This window comes from Quercus robur, chromosome 2 (assembly GCF_932294415.1).
Source record: "Quercus robur chromosome 2, dhQueRobu3.1, whole genome shotgun sequence".
Classification (NCBI taxonomy): Eukaryota; Viridiplantae; Streptophyta; class Magnoliopsida; order Fagales; family Fagaceae; genus Quercus; species Quercus robur.
The window spans coordinates 48,450,591-48,467,170 of record NC_065535.1 but is presented as its reverse complement, the minus strand read 5'-3'; the positions used below and the strand labels follow the sequence as shown (position 1 = coordinate 48,467,170).

Below are 16,580 nucleotides of genomic sequence, written 5' to 3'. Positions count from 1 at the left end.
CTTCTCAATATGTGTGATCGGTTTGATTCTTTGACGGTGCGCATCCATAAACAAAAGCCAAAAATATTTTAGTTCCAAAAAGGCCTGAAGATTGGAACTTGGAACACCTTGAAGTACATTAATGTTGGAGGGTAGTTTAGGGAAACGACATATGGCCACCTAAAAATCTTATCAAGCATGCCGATCTGTAATTCTTCCAGATCAGAAAAGCAGTCCATAAAATCAGTCTACAAAATAAACGGCCAAGATCAACATCATGGCCCAACTCTTTCAATTGAACGTCATAAAAGTCCAGTACCACTGAAAACAGAAAAGCCCATGCACCAGGTGATGATTTCCCCACCTCTTCTCCAACCCTATATAAGAAATCGCTTGGCCGCCTCTGATGCTTTGTCTCTCTCTTCAGCCACAGAGTCCTCTAAACCCTAATTCTTTCGCCATTGCTTTCGCTCTTTCTTTCTCACAATAGCACTCGCACTCGCTCTCGCTCTTGGTTTCGTTTTCGATTTAGATTTTCGTTGATTGCAGGTATTGAGCCCTAGGGTTTCTTTGTTCAGTTTGATAATTTTTCTTTGATATTTGTCGATTATTTATTTATTTTAAATTTTCTTATACATTATATTGGTTCAGTTTCTAGATCTTATTCTATCTCAGCTTAAATCGCTTTAGATTTTGAATATATTGTAAATAAATTAAAAAAAACCAAATAATTTTGTGATGTAGCTGATTGAACGGGATTTTTGTACGAATCTGTATTATTTTTTCGTAGTTGTTTCACAATGGTAATTATAATTGCAAGTTTCAGAATTTGGATGTTTGTATTCTTTGAATGATTTTTTTTTTTTTAAATTTTAAAAGTTCCGATTTTTACAGATTTACTTTATGATAATTTTGATTATAAAATTTTAATTAATTAATGTGAAACTGTTGAGGACCTTTTTGGTTTTAATTTTCAGAAACTGCTTTTTATAAGACAGAAAGGAAACTCACAAATAAAGATGTTTTCAATGTTTTTGTTTTCCCCAACTGAACAAAAAAAAATTAGTTTTAAGGAAACACCAAACCTGAAAATGTTTGTACTACTGTCATTATTTCTGAGTTCTAAAGGATTTAAATATATGTATAATTTGTATGAACAGATTTTTGAGAGAGAGAGAGAGAGAGAGAGAGCAATGGACAGCTGTAAATGTTGATGGGTATTAACTAGTTTGATTTGAAAGTGTTATGTCATTTAGTCTTAGCTTATATAATTATTACGATGCTATGTATAGGGTTGTACGGGTTTAAAAGGAAGTATGAACAATGTGGGACTGATAAGACTAGTGGTGTTATGTTCTAATTGTTATGAGGTGTGTTATGTTTGTCTAGGGCTGAGCTTAAATGTTCATGTAAAAGTGTACATATTTAGGTTTATTGTAGTTTGGATATGATGCTACAAAATCTTGCTTGAGTTCATAATGCATGTTTTTGCAATGGGATGAAATGTTGACCATCATTCTTTACAGTAAATGTTAAATGGGAAGTGAGGATCTGAAAATGTATTTTGCTTGAAGGGTTCTAATGTTTCTGTTCTGGTTCCTAGATGTTCTTATATGGCATGTCTATGATTCACCTTGTTCTATTCATGGAAGTCAAAGGCGAGCCGGGTGCTCGCCTAAGTGCTTTTACTAAGTTGTTCACCTTTAGAGCCTTGGCAAGTGAGGTGAGCACCTTAAACCATGAACATGGTGCTAAGGGGAGAGCCTCAGTTGTTTATTTATTTATTTTATTAATATTAAGTTTCTTTATTATTTATAATTTTTATTTAAAAAGCTTGTTGTAAAACCTATTGTTAGATTAATTTGTTTATAGAATCTTGTTGTAAAACATACTGCATATTGTTAGAATAATTAATAGAGCCTAAACCTTGTTTTGAAATCAATAATAGACCTAATCTCTTCATGCATCACTTGTAAAAAACACTTGATTATAACATTTTAGTATATTACACTCATATGATTTAAGTTCTATATGTATTTAAACACTAGTTATTTTTAATGGCTATACTGGTTTATTTCGAGTTTCTTTTTTGTTTAATTGGAAGAAAGTAAATCATTGTGTTTTTTATGCTTTAAATGTGTTTTTGCGCGGCCTTTTCTGTTTCAATGTCCCCCTTCTCTGGGGTTTCTTCTTTTCTTATTTTCCGGATTTAGTCTTGAATGACCTTTAACTAAAAATGTCACATAAAACTTGAATTGTGCTATGTTTAATTGAACTTTTTATCTTCATGAGAAGGCAAGTTGATTGCTCAGCTGCTTAAGGAGGTTTATTTTAATGTATTTAACACTTCTGTCAACAAGGAAACTTACTGAAAAATTTGAGCACGATGTTTATTACATTGCATTCATTTTGATTATGTTTTGGGTTTTACTGGCAATCTTTGTGTACTGCTATGTAGATAGTTGTACAAGTACGAACTCACAATCTTTCTTTTATTCATGACATGTTCTGAACCATTGTATTGCTATTCTTGTTACTTGTTGCTTGTGTTGGCAATCTAAATGCTTCACTTCACCTTATGTCCTATTGGACTTCATAACTAATGGAACCTGACATATGAAGAATTTTCTTGTGTTATTAACAGCACATCTATCTCTATATGTTTCTTACTTCTAATTCTGGACATTGTTGACACAGGGAGCTTGTGGGGTTAGCTGCTATTTGCATCTTTTCAAGGTGAAGGTGTCAACATTGAAGTTTCTTTTATGTCCGAACAGGCCACCTTCGATTTGGGATCGATTGGGTTGCTAGGAGAGTATTGTCCTTCATTAAGAAAAAAGAACAGATCCATTTTTCAAAGGACTGGCTGTATGCATCTCGGGCCATTTCTGGAACACCCTGAGTTTGATGGTTGCAATCGGGTGCAACCTTTTTTAACCTCTGAAGACCAGTCTTCTCTTGTCCTGGAATCCTTGGAAGACAATTTTGCCATTGCCCATAGTTCGAATCTCTGCATTTTCTCCCTGTGACACCCAAGTTTATTTGTTCTTCAAATTTTGCACTGTAGTCAAGATGGCTTTACAGAACATAGGTGCTGGAAATAGTGATGATGCCTTCTACAGGTATAAGATGCCCAAAATGATTACCAAAATTGAGGGCCGAGGAAATGGCATCAAGACAAATGTAGTCAACATGGTTGATATTGCAAAGGCTTTGGCAAGACCAGCCTCTTACACCACTAAGTACTTCGGGTGTGAGCTTGGAGCCCAATCTAAATTTGACGAGAAAACTGGGACTTCTCTGGTTAATGGGGCCCATGACACTCCTAAACTTGCTGGCCTTCTTGAGAACTTCATCAAGAAATATGTCCAGTGTTATGGTTGTGGAAACCCGGAGACTGAGATTTTGATTACTAAAACTCAGATGCTCCAACTGAAATGTGCTGCTTGTGGTTTTGTGTCTGATGTGGATATGAGGGACAAGCTCACTACTTTTATTTTGAAGAACCCACCTGAACAAAAGAAGGGATCCAAGGACAAGAAAGCTATGCGGAGGGCTGAGAAAGAGCGTCTGAAGGAAGGTGAAGCTGCTGATGAGGAGATGAAGAAAATTAAGAAAGAGTCCAAGAAAAAGGGTACCACCTCTTCTAAGGATGGCACGACAAAAGCCAGCTCTTCAAAGAAGAAAGCTAGTGGCTCTGATGAGGATCGCACATCACCTACTCACAGTCAAGTTGATGAGAAGGAAGAAGCCGATGAGGATGAGGATGATGACATTCAGTGGCAAACTGATACATCCCTTGAGGCAGCTAAGCAACGAATCCAAGAGCAACTGAGTGCTGTGACGGCTGATATGGTCATGCTCTCTACAGAAGAGATGGAGAAGAAGCCGAAAGCAGCAAACAGAGCAAATGAAAGTACTGAAAATGGAAACTCAGTCACACACAAAACTCTTGCTGATGAGGTGAAAGAAAATCTGAAGAGAGGTGTTTCAGCAAAGGAATTGCAGTCTCTTCTCAGATCACTTTCTGGGTCTGCGCAGGAAAAGATGAATGCTCTGATTGAGGCAATCTTTGTTGGTGTTGAGAAGGGGTTTGATAAGGAAGTGGTCAAGAAGAAGAGCCTCCTTGCTGCTGCCTCAACTCAGGATGAGGAGTCACAATTGCTCTTGCTTCGTGCCCTTGAGAAGTTCTGGGGGAAGTCAAAGACAAGTGCACTGAAAGAAGTGGCTCTGGTATTGAAAGCTCTTTATGATGCTGATGTCTTGGAGGAAGAGTACACTGTACAGTGGTATCAAGAAGGGCTGAAGGGAGGCAACAAGAACTCGCAGATATGGAAGAATGCTCGGCCTTTCATTGATTGGCTCCAGAGTGCAGAGTCAGAAACTGAGGAGGAATGATGTGTTCTCATTTCACTTAATTTGCTTGCACGTTTACTTCCATGTTTGTTACTACGAATAAATGGGTGTCTTCTGGTCTGTGTTTTTTTATTAATCTGGTAGTGTTGTGGACTACAATTTGGTGTCCTGTACCAGAACTATTATTGTTATTTTCGGCGATGTGTTACCTAGTGTTGTGCTTTGTCTGGTTTGATGTAAGAACATTCAAAGCAGTTTGTTTATGTCGCTAAACTTCATTCTCTGTTAAAAAGGTGAATGTATGTTTGTTATGATTTATGAATTCATGATGACGTCTCTCTTTTGTCTCTGAATCTACCATTTGGCTCCATAGAATGGTGTCGTATATTTGCCTCTGATAGTATCTTTTGGGTGCCTACTGATTGCTTTGGCAGCATACTTGGGTCCATAGATCTTTGGTGGGAAAGATGTATAAATTTTACCATTTAGGATAAGCAGCTACCAATTATTCCACTAGTCGAAGGCCCTTCAACAATTCATGATTTGTGCATTGGGGCAGAACTTTACTGAAACGGTCTTCTAATGTGGATTGTATCCTTTCCAATTTATGAGTTGTGATTCGAAAAAATGAAATCTGATGAGTTATGATTCGAAACATTCAAAATTACCGGTTGAGGTAGCACAAAGGGTCTACTACTTGGGAAAACAATTCAGCTCAAGATCTAATTTATTCTCAATTAGGTCTTTTGCCGTTTGCAACCAAAATTCAGCTTTGATCCAACAATGAACTAAATCTGCAACCCAGTAAAACTCTGATACTAGGTTATTGGATAGCAACTGGATAACATGATGAGATTCACTATACCTGATGTTATGTTATCTATATAAGTTTTTTTTTTTTTTTTTTTCGAGGATTGTTATATATATATATATAAGTTTGGTTCAACTTATGCGTGTAACTCTAAACCATGTTATACCACTTTTTTTTTTTTTGAGGATCAATACGATGAAATGTTATTAAAAAACTAAAGATCTGAAAGTACAAAAGGAATCACATCCGGTGGAACATGCTCCATCCAGACTAACAATGGAAATGCAAATCTTGCTCTCTTTGCTAAGGCATGAGCCACACAATTACCCTGCCTCCTAATATGAGAGAAAGAGAAAGTTCGAATCGAACCGGAAATAGACATTATGTCTTTCACATACTGACCAAATGACGAGTGACCCACATCACCTGACTTCAATGCCTTGTAAACAATCTCTGAGTCTCCTTCAAATATTGACTGTGCCATGCCCAATTCTACAATGAACTGGACAGCCCTTCTTGCAGCTAGGATTTCCACCAACTCCACAGTACCGGGGTAAGGTATTTTTTCTGAAAGTGCAGCAAGTACTTCGCCATTTCCGTTTCGCACCACCACACCTATCCCTGCCTCTCCCGCCTCTTCAAAAACTGCTCCATCATAGTTGGTTTTATACCCCTCGCCCAATGGTGGACTCCACTTCGTTGCAATCGCAGGGGACTTAGCCATTTTTTCTGGAAATTTCAACTGGAACGCCGAGAGATACTGAGCTGCTGTACTGAAAATTCTGCTCTTGTCCAAGCTGGATTCTTGGAGCCGTATTTTGTTCTAGCGATTCCAAACAAACCAAGCCACTACCGCAAATAGTTCCAGCCTCTGCTTTTGTACTCCAATCAGGCTAATTAGTTCCTGTACTTCATTAATATTCGGATACTCTGTTCCAACCCAGCTGAAACAGGGGAGCCAAACTTCTTTCAATTCATCACAATTCCATATTGCATGGAGGGTGGTCTCTTGAGCAGAAAGACAGGCGCCACATCTTGTGTCCTCAAGGATTTTTCTTTTCTTCAAATTCACTTTTGTAGGTAGTGCGTCGGAGCATACTCGCCAAAGAAAATTTTTAATTTTGTTTGGCACCCGTATCTTCCATAGACGTTTCCAGAAGGCTTTCTGGATTGAGGCATCCGAAGCCGATGCTTCCAACATGTTTTCCTCTTCACACAGCTGTTTGTACCCAGATTTCACTGAATACTCCCCATTTGTACAGCCCGACCATATTAACACATCCCGCTAGTTTGTCAAGCACAAAGGAATGGTCATTATGCGTTGGGCTTCAAAGGAGAGGAAATGTTGAGATATCAGATCCTGATCCCAAGTTCCTGTGTCCTGGGATATAAGAGCCGACACCTTTGCCCCTTCTAGCTCAGGTACCCGTGGAGAAACTATTTTGGATGACCCTTCGCCTGGAAGCCAATTGTCACAGTACAGACTTATATTGTTGCCATCACCAATTCTCCATTTCATTCCTCTAGAAATTAGCTTCCTGGCTTTCATGATACTTTGCCATGCATATGACCCCGATGAAGTTGTAGCTTCCAAGACCGAACCATTTGGAAAATATTTGGCCTTGAAGACACGGAAGAAGAGAGAATTCTGATCCCGTAGTAGCCTCCATACCTGCTTAGCTAGCATAGCATCGTTGAATTTTTCCAGATCCTTGAATCCCATGCCTCCCTCCACCTTTGGTTTGCAAAGAATTTCCCATTTTTTCCAGTGGATCTTTCTTTGTTCCCCCTTCTGCCCCCAATAGAATTTTCGGATCATAGCCTCAATCTCATTGCATAAACTCACCGGTAATTTGAAGCAGCTCATTGCGAAGGATGGAATTGCTTGCACTACCGCCATCAATAGGGTTTCTCTACCCGCTTGGGATAATAGTTTTTCTCTCCACCCTTGTATTTTATTCCAAACCCTTTCCTTTATGTATCTTAGACTCTCCTTTTTATTCCTTCCTACCACCGCCGGCAAGCCAAGATATTTTTTATACTCTTTTACTTCCGGAACCCCCAAGAAATCTGAAATCTCTTGCCTTCTTGCATCATTTACTGCCTTGCTAAAAAATATAGAGGTTTTCTCCCGGTTGAGCGTTTGACCTGAAGCACGTTCATATAAGGATAGAATGGCTTGGATTTCATATAAGTCCGACATGGTAGCTCTACAGAACACCAAGCTATCATCTGCAAAAAATAAATGTGAGATTTTTGGGCCATTTTTGCATAAAGAAAAGCCCCTTATTTTGTCATTATGGGCTGCCCTTTGAAGCAACCTATTCAACCCCTCCGAGCATAGCAAAAAGAGATAGGGTGACAAGGGGTCGCCTTGTCTAATTCCCCTAGTAGGTCTTATATCTCCCTTTGGCTCACCGTGCACCAAAATTGAATAAGATACAGTGCTAATACACTCAAAAATAAGAGACCTCCACTTTTCACAAAAGCCCATTTTCTCCATGATCATCATCAAAAACTTCCATTCAACTCTGTCATACGCCTTGCTCATATCTAACTTCATAGCCATAAAGCCATTCTTTTTAGATTTTTGTGATTTCATATGATGTAGGGTTTCAAAAGGCACCAATATATTATCAGATATAGCTTTACTCGATTGAAAGGCAGTTTGAGATTCTGAAATAACATATGGTAATAATTTCTTAAGTCTATTTGCAAGGACTTTAGAAATAATCTTGTAAAGAGTATTACAAAGAGCTATAGGGCGGAATTCAGAAACTTTTACCGGGCTCTTCACCTTCGGAATGAGTGTGATGAAGGTTCGATTGATGGAAGGAGGGATCGTACCAGAATTAAGGCAAGTTAGGATTGCCTCTGTCACATCCTCACCTACAGTTGGCCAAAATTGTTGGAAGAATAATGGAGGCATCCCATCCGGACCAGGTGCTTTTAGAGGATCCATCTGCTTTATGGCTAATTCCACTTCACTTCTTTGATAGGGGGCAGCAAGTTCATCATTCATCTCATCTGTAATCACCAATGGAGTTGCTTCTAAAGCTTCCTCAATCAAATCCGGAGAGGATGAGGTAAATAAATTGGTGTTCTATCAATATATTTGCTATCTCCCCTTCTTCTTCACACCTTTCCCCAACCAGATTTTCGATCACTTCAATTTTGTTTCTTCGATATCTATGTGTAGCTTGGCTATGGAAAAATCTAGTGTTTCCATCCCCTTCATGTAACCATAGGGTGCGTGATCTTTGCCGCCACATTTTTTCCTCCTTAGATAGAAGATCATTGATCTCCCTCTTAAGCCGAAATACCCTACTCATGGATTTCCCAACAATAGCGGCATCTTCAGCCTTACGTAGCTGCACCTTTTTTTCCTTTAATTGCCGAGTTATATTTCCAATAGCCAGCCTACTCCACCATGTCAGTTTGGATTGACAGCGTCCTATTTTGCCTTCAACCCGAGCCATGGCATGCCCAGTGGTTTCGTGTACCCATGCTTCTTCAACTACGTCCTTGCATCCTTCTTCCCCCATCCACATGTGTTCAAACCGCCATGGTTTTTGTCGGATTTTTGGTATCCCATTCAAACAAATAAGAATAGGTTTATGGTCCGATGAGCCACACTCCAAGTGCATCACTTTAGTGGCAGGAAATTTTTCAATCCACTCCATCGTTGCTACCGCTCTATCTAGTCTTTCCCAAATAGTGAAACCAACCGGATGGCCATTACACCATGTGTATTTTCCTCCCACAAAACCAAGATCTCAGAACCCACACTCATCAAGGACATCCCTAAAATCACCCATTTGTCTTTCAGGCCTCAATCTTCCTCCTTTTTTTTCATGACTGCGTGTAATTTCATTGAAATCACCTACACACAACCAAGGGATCGCATTCCTATTCTTTAGTCTCCGTAGGCAAGTCCATGATATATGATGATTCTGTGTTTCTGGCTCCCCATAAAACCCCGTAAACCTCCATTCATCCTTCTTTCCTTTGTTCAAAATGCCATCGATATGGTTAGGAGAAAAGGTGCCTAAAGAAAAATCGACATCCTTTTTCCAAAAAATTACAATACCTCCTCCTCTTGTTTCCCGACATACTTCGATCATACCACCAAGTTTCAACTTAACACGTATCTCTTCTAGCCTTGCTTTATCAAGCCATGTTTCGGCTAAGAACACGACTGAGGGATCTTGTGCCCGGATCAAATCCCCAAGCTCTTGTTCTGTCTGGAGGTTCCCAAGCCCCCAACAGTTCCAACATAGGAGATTCATTGCTTTTGGCGGGGCTGACACTCAGCCTCCACCATTGGTAAATTCGTTTTGCTCTTCGAAGGAGCCAACCTTCTTTTCTTCTGCCCCTCACACCCATCCACTTCCATGAAAGACTGTTTGATGCTATGGTCAATCCCTCCTTTTCCTTCATCATTCAAATCTTTGGCCTTTCTAGTTATCCTGATCCATGTTCTTGTAGAATTCTGCCCACTGCGTGCACTGCCAGAAGTTTGTCCACACACATCGGGTTGGAGCATTTCCTTAGTAATATTAGGGTTTTCACTTAAGTTTGGCACGTGCTCAGTACCCTTTTTTCTTGCAAAACCAGCGCCGCTTTCATTTTTTCCCTCCTTATTATGCGCCCCGTCCAGATCAGCCCCTTTATTAGCATCAATAACTCCTCTTATTTCATCCCCTGAAAATCCGATCCCATTTAATTCTTTGTCTATCTCCAATATCTGCTCATCCAATAAAGATCCTTTAATTCCGTGATTGTCTCCCTTAGCCGTTTCAGCACTTAATGATTCTGGTGCAATCACTGAGCCCATAATTTGCTCCTCTGTTTCTTCTGTAACTGTCTCCGCCCCCTGCACTGGTTTAGTAACGTCTGCCCCTGTTTCTGACGCCGGCGATGAATATTTCCCAGGCACCGGTTTGGTTGGCTTTGACTGCTTTCCTTTTTTATCTTCATAAAACCCCGGCACCACCACCACTGTCTTGCGACTCACCGGAGCGAAGGCTGCTCTAATCCACGCTTCATACACCCGATCGTTTTCTTTAAGCGTGCCTTCACTCTCCAGCCATCTGTCACAATCTTTGTCCGAGTGATCCAAACACCCACACCAGTAGCATATGTTAGGGAGACGTTCATATTTGAATGTCACCCAATGATCATCACCGTCTTCTATGGATAGAACTCGTCCCCTGCAAAGAGGTAGAGAAATATCCACTCGCACCCGAACACGGATAAAACTGCCTCGGTCAACCTCCTTATCACTCGCATTGCGATCCACTGTCTCCATTGTATTGCATAAATCCTCAGCTACTCCCCTGTTCAAGAAACCCATCGGAATGTTGTGTACTTGCACCCAAAGCGACACCGTATTTAATGGCATTTCATGTACTGGGACTGCTTTATCCAGTTTCTGTAGAACAACCAAATGTCTATCAAAGCTCCATGGTTCGCTTGCCAATATTTTTTCAACCTCCTCCGGATTATCAAACACAAACAACAGAATGTGGTCCTCGGCGCAACGGACCTTAAACCCGTTCCGTGAGCGCCAAAGTGGACTGAAAGTTCTGATAACTGCATCAGTATTCAAGGCTCTCTTCGTTAGAAATTTTGCCACTATTGTATGCTCATGTGATGCTCTATCCCTTTTCACTGCTAATTTTCCTCCCCTATCGTTTAGCGATAAGTTTCGCCAGTTGGTCATAAGATTGTCCATCCTAGCTATCAGTGTTTCCCAAACCCCAAAAATAAACAGACCCCACTAGCCCTACAAGTAACTCTGTTACCTTAGGGAACAAACTTCTACCAAAAAGGAACAGCTAATTCTACATAAGTTTGGTTCAAGTTACACGTGTAACTCTAAATTATGTTATACCACTTAGTGTTTTTTTTTTTTTTTTTTTTTTTTTTTTTTTTTTTTTTTTTTTTTGGGATGCAATTAAAAAAAAAAAAAAAAAATCCCTATTGTATTAGGTTTTCTTCTTATACTTTACATGCTTAAGATTAATACTATGTTATCGATCAAATGTTTAAATTTTAATTTTTGTACTCAAAATTGTGCATAAAAGATGGATTTCTAGATCAACTAGTAAATAATACGTTGATTAACACAAAACTTTATATGCGTATTAAGAATATAGAGAACATGTAATCCTCAGAATATATACAGGGTAAACTACAAATTTAGTCCCTAACCTTTGCACTAAATGTCAATTTGGTCCTTAATGTTTCAAACGTGTTAATTTAATCCCTAACCTTTTGCTATTGTGTCAAATTGGTCCTTAACATTAAGTGATAGGATGAAAAATGCTGACTTGGCTAATAGCCAAAAAAAAAAAAAAAAAAAAATTGTTTTTTTTGCCAACTCATATGCCATATGTAATGCTGACTAGGATTGAACTTAAAAAGAAAAAAGAAAAAAAAGCACCTAGTTGAATGAAGATCTCATGTGCAAGTGCAAGCACGTGAAACCAAACTGGGATCAAAATCCCTAAATCAATCACGCTGTGCTCTTCCTCATCTCATCAATCACCATGATGATGAAATTTAACTAGGGTTATGTTTATTGTTTTGCTTCCTTTTTCCCCAATTCTATAATATTTCAATGGAAAAGCTTGTGATATATGGATTGGCAGACAATTTTTTTTCGCGTTAGGGACATTGGGCCATTGGCACTTCGAAAGAAGTACAAACCAAAATGCATTCAATTGTCAACTTCCTCAAATCTTCGAAACTTCTGTTGGAGGATGATAGAAAAAGGTTTTTTAGTTCCAATTTGACCTCACGTGCTTGCATGTGAAATCTTCATTCATTTTTTTTAATTCAATCCTAATCAGCTTTACACATGGCATATGAGTTGGCAAAAAATATATATTTTTATTTTGGTCATTAGTCATGTCAGTATTTTACATTCATCATTTAACGGTAGGGACCAATTTGGCATAATACCAAAAGGTTAAAGACTAAATTGACACATTTGAAACGTTAGGGACCAAATTGACATTCAGTGCAAAGGTTATAGACCAAATTTATAATTTACCCAATATATATATATATATATATATATGATTGTGTTTAAATTATACCTAGTATCTGGTATTAATGCAATAAGACAAGAAGGCAATGGTTGTTCGAAGATGCATAAGGATACATGTAAAACTCATGATGGCCAGGGGAAGGGCTACTCTGTATACCCCTCTCGCTTCCTTACTGCAAACATCGGGTGTGGTTGGTGCTTAGGATGAAGGGTGGTGCTCTATTAGGCCTTTTTGCCATTCCACTGCCATACTATATGTGACGTTTGGCTCCATACGGTATAAAACTAAGTAAGGAGAGACTTCAAAAGAGTTTTGTGTGAATGCCTAATAACTTGTTATTGTATTTAAAATTTTGAAAATCTCATCGTTAAATTACATGTCATATATGTTTTTAATGTGAATGCCAATAAGATGTTATTTACTATTTGATTCATAAACTCATCTGTAGGGATAAGGGGCCCAAGAATATATGTTGGGCCTTGGGTTTTGTTTGAGGAATTTTAGTGGTCTGAGGATAGATAAACACTAATAAAGATGTGAGACTCAGAACTCCATGAGCAAGCTTCGAATGAGAAGGCTGCGGAAGGTAGGCCGAGGAGAAGTATCTCCTCGGCTAAACAAAGCAGAGATCTGAAAGTGTGTTTTGTCATCCATAGTGACGTTCCAGGAAATTCTGTTGATAAGGATATGCATTATGAACAGATAAGACAAATGGGAGCTGGGAAGTATTTAAGGAAAAACTGCTACCACCGCATTGAATGCTCTGCAGCTAACTCTCTGGCCACATTAATGAGGAATTGATACCTGAACAGTAGTTTTTAGCCTTACAGTTACTCCCCAAAGACTTCAGGAAGGTGTTGATATGACAAGGATCAACATCAACAATCTAATCTACAAGTGGAGGGCAGAGATGAAAGGAAAGAGATAGTATAAAATAGAAGGGAGGCCTTGAGAGAGGGGGATCAGAGAATTGAGAGAGAAATACTGTAGCAATAAGAACTGTACTTGTAATCAACTTCAAGAATTATATACAAGAACTGATCTCCTCGGACTGTGCTGGGGACAATTTTCTGTAGATAAAACTAGTCCATTTTTACTTTATTGTCATTTAGATCCACTATAATTGCTACCCAACTCATTAGAGTTCAGTTTTTCAATCTACTCTCTATAAATTCATTGTATTGAGCTCTTTAGGCCTAGATCCTTTTAACTTTTGGGCTTAGGACTCAAATCGCGTCCTTACAATTGACGCCATCTGTGGGGAAATTCTAGTGCTGTAGTGATTTTAACGTTCAATTATGGTAGGTTCAGGTTTGAATCGAAAGGAATCTACGGGGTCCCAACGTCAAGATCATTTTGTGAATCTTGAGTGAAGAAGGGACAACGAGGTTAGTGTGCATACCACCCATGCACTAGCCACTCTCGAAGTGGGAGTCACATCTCTCATGAGGAAAGCACTAGAGCCATGTAACTGGAGATTGATTGTTTGAAGAGGAAGTTGCGCCACGAACGACGAAGGTGAACTCCCTCCAACTCTGATTTTTCTTCTGGTGATGAAGGGTATGGAAGCTACAGAGTTAGGTCAAGAACTCCCCCCAGTGAATCCTTCTTGTGTGAGGAAGATTACCACCGTGAGCGTAGGAATAGGAGCCTGTCTCGCTAAGGCCTTGGAAATGACGCTATGAGCAAGGCGTTAAACCAAATTTTCATGTCGCCTTTTACACGTAGAATTGAATGAGGAAAACTTCCTCAGTGGTTTACTCAACCAACGTTCACCATGTATAATGGTTGAACAGACCCTGTGGAGCATGTAAGTCACTTTAACCAGAGAATGGCTGTCCACTCCAAGAACGAGGCCTTGATGTGCAAGGTGTTCCTGTCTAGTCTGGGGCCTGTGGCAATAAGATGGTTCGATGGCCTGGGAGCAGGTTCTATAGATTTCTTCAAGGAACTTACTCGGGCGTTTGGATCTCACTTTATCACATGCAGTAGGGTTCTTCGGCCTTTAGATTCCTTGTTGTCTATGACCATGCGAGAAGGGGAGACCATGAAAACGTACTCAGATAGATATTGGGAGATGTTCAATGAGATAGATGGTGACTTTGATGATGTGGCCATAAGAACTTTCAAGGTCGGCGTACCTGCCGAGCATGGTTTGAGGAAATCTTTGACTGGGAAACCTGCTAACAGTGTACGTCAACTCATGGACCGAATTGATAAGTATAAGCGAGTCAAGGAAGACCAACAACAAGGGAAAGGGAAGGCTAAGCTTATCCCTCATGAGAGGAAGAATTTTAGGTTGGACAGATACAACAATAACTGGCTCCGAAGAGACTTTGCTGGACATTCGGGGTCTGCCACTACTTAAATGGTTAATACGGTGTTCCGAGAGCCAGTACACCACGTCTTGGAGAAAATTAAGAACGAGCCATTTTTCAAATGGCCAAATAAGATGGGAGGAGACCCTATGAAGCACAACCAAAGCCTTCATTGCCAGTACCACCAGGACCAAGGGCACACCATAGAAGACTGTAGAACTTTGAGGAGTCATTTAGAGCAGCTGGTCAGAGAGGGGAGGCTAAAACAATTTCTACATTAGCCCAATGGACAAGGAGGTCAGACAGGATTAAGATCTCGAACGCTTTTTCCAGAGCCTCTTTGGGCACCATCAATGTCATCTTCGTGGCCCCAGGGAGAACTGGTTCTCTCCCCTCCAAGGTGATGTCTGTAACCCGGCCACTTGCCGAGGACTTTAGACTTGAGTCAAGGAGGGCTAGAGTGGAGAACCAGCCGACGTTGAGTTTCTTCGATGAGGACAAGGTTGGAACCATACAACTACATGATGATGCCCTGGTGGTCACCCTCAGAATAGGGGGATATGATGTAAAGAGGGTGTTGGTGGATTAGGGTAGCGGGGCAGAGATTATGTTCCCTGATTTGTACAACGGACTAGGCCTGAAACTTGAGGATTTGGCAGCTTATGATTCACCTTTGGTAAGCTTCGACGGGAAAGTTGTTATTCCAAAGGGCTAGATTTGACTACTCGTACAAGCAGGATCAAAAGTGGTAGAGGTAGATTTCATTGTAGTGGATGCTTATTCTCCCTACACGGCCATTGTAGAAAGACCCTGGCTTCATGCGCTGAGAGCCGTTTCTTCCACTTTGTATCTGAAAGTGAAATATCTGTTTGGGGATTGGATTGAGGAACTGATTGAGAGCCAGTCCGTAGCTAGGCAGTGCTTGGTCGTTGCAACAATGCATCAGCTAGGAGTGGAGTCCTTGGCTTATGCTGAGAGGAGTTTATAGCAATTAAGGACTCCAGTGTTGTCTACAGATATGATATCAGAAGGGGCAACGTGTGAGGAGTTAGAGAAAATTGTTAATGATGATGACGTGGAGAAGTTCTTTTAGGTTGAAACTCAGTTGCCTCCTCAAGAGAAGGAAGAGCTGATAGTGTTTTCAAAAAGGAATATTGATGTGCTTGCATGGAGTGCTTACAAAGCACCTGGGGTGGATCCAAACTTCATCTGCCATCATTTGAATGTTAGTCCGTCCGCCATCCCTAAAAATCAACCACCTCAGTGCTTATCTAAGGACCATTCTGATGTTGTCAAAGATGATGTGACCAAACCTAAATAGGTTGGGGCTATTAAAGAGGTGTTTTACCCCGAATGGCTAGCCAATACTGTAGTGGTAAAAAAAGAGAGTAGAAAGTGGCGAGTATGTGTGGACTTCACAGATTTGAATAAGGCCTGTCCAAAAGACATTTTCTTTATGCCTCGGATAGACCAGCTAGTGGATGAAACTGTAGGTCATCCTTGGATGAGCTTTTTGGATGCCTTCCAAGGATACCATCAAATACCACTGGCCCTAGATGATTAGGAGAAGACAGTTTTTGTCACTCCTACCGGAAATTACCACTACAAGGTGATGCATTTTAGTCTGAAAAATGTAGGGGCTACCTATCAAAGGATGATGACCAGGATGTTCGAGCCACAATTAGGCAAAAATATTGAGATTTATATAGATGATATGGTCGTGAAGAGCAAGGTAGTGACCGAGCACGTGGGAGACCTCGGGAATATTTTCGAAATATTAAGGAAACACAAACTGCGCCTTAATGATTCCAAGTGCTTTTTTGGTGTGGGATCAGGTAAATTTCTGGGCTATATGGTCACTCATTGTGGGATTGAGGTCAACCCTGATCAGGTCAAGGAAATTAACAATTTACAGCCACCTCGAAATCCCAAGGAAGTCTAGAAATTGACGGGAATGACTGTTGCCTTGAACTGATTTATATCTTGGTCAACGGACAAGTGCCGACCTTTCTTCTAGTTGTTGAATAAATGGAAGGGATTTGAATGGACCCAGGAGTG

At 40.1% G+C, this 16,580-nt stretch overlaps 4 protein-coding genes across 4 annotated transcripts; 2 read left to right on the top strand and 2 right to left on the bottom strand.

Annotated features, from left to right (window-relative positions):
* Window positions 1-363: 363 nt before the first annotated feature.
* On the top strand, window positions 364-4,688 carry LOC126713823 (eukaryotic translation initiation factor 5-like). Its single transcript, XM_050413698.1, has 2 exons — window positions 364-528; window positions 2,677-4,688. The coding sequence occupies exon 2, from the start codon at window positions 3,052-3,054 to the stop codon at window positions 4,375-4,377; it is 1,326 nt and encodes a 441-aa protein (XP_050269655.1). The 5' UTR covers window positions 364-528; window positions 2,677-3,051; the 3' UTR covers window positions 4,378-4,688.
* A 672-nt stretch (window positions 4,689-5,360) lies between these two features.
* Window positions 5,361-5,870, bottom strand: LOC126699762 (uncharacterized). Its single transcript, XM_050397732.1, has one exon. The coding sequence runs from the start codon at window positions 5,868-5,870 to the stop codon at window positions 5,361-5,363; it is 510 nt and encodes a 169-aa protein (XP_050253689.1).
* A 2,338-nt stretch (window positions 5,871-8,208) lies between these two features.
* Window positions 8,209-8,829, bottom strand: LOC126699744 (uncharacterized). Its single transcript, XM_050397715.1, has one exon. The coding sequence runs from the start codon at window positions 8,827-8,829 to the stop codon at window positions 8,209-8,211; it is 621 nt and encodes a 206-aa protein (XP_050253672.1).
* Window positions 8,830-14,035: 5,206 nt separating this feature from the next.
* On the top strand, window positions 14,036-14,572 carry LOC126699734 (uncharacterized). Its single transcript, XM_050397708.1, has one exon. The coding sequence runs from the start codon at window positions 14,036-14,038 to the stop codon at window positions 14,570-14,572; it is 537 nt and encodes a 178-aa protein (XP_050253665.1).
* Window positions 14,573-16,580: the final 2,008 nt, after the last annotated feature.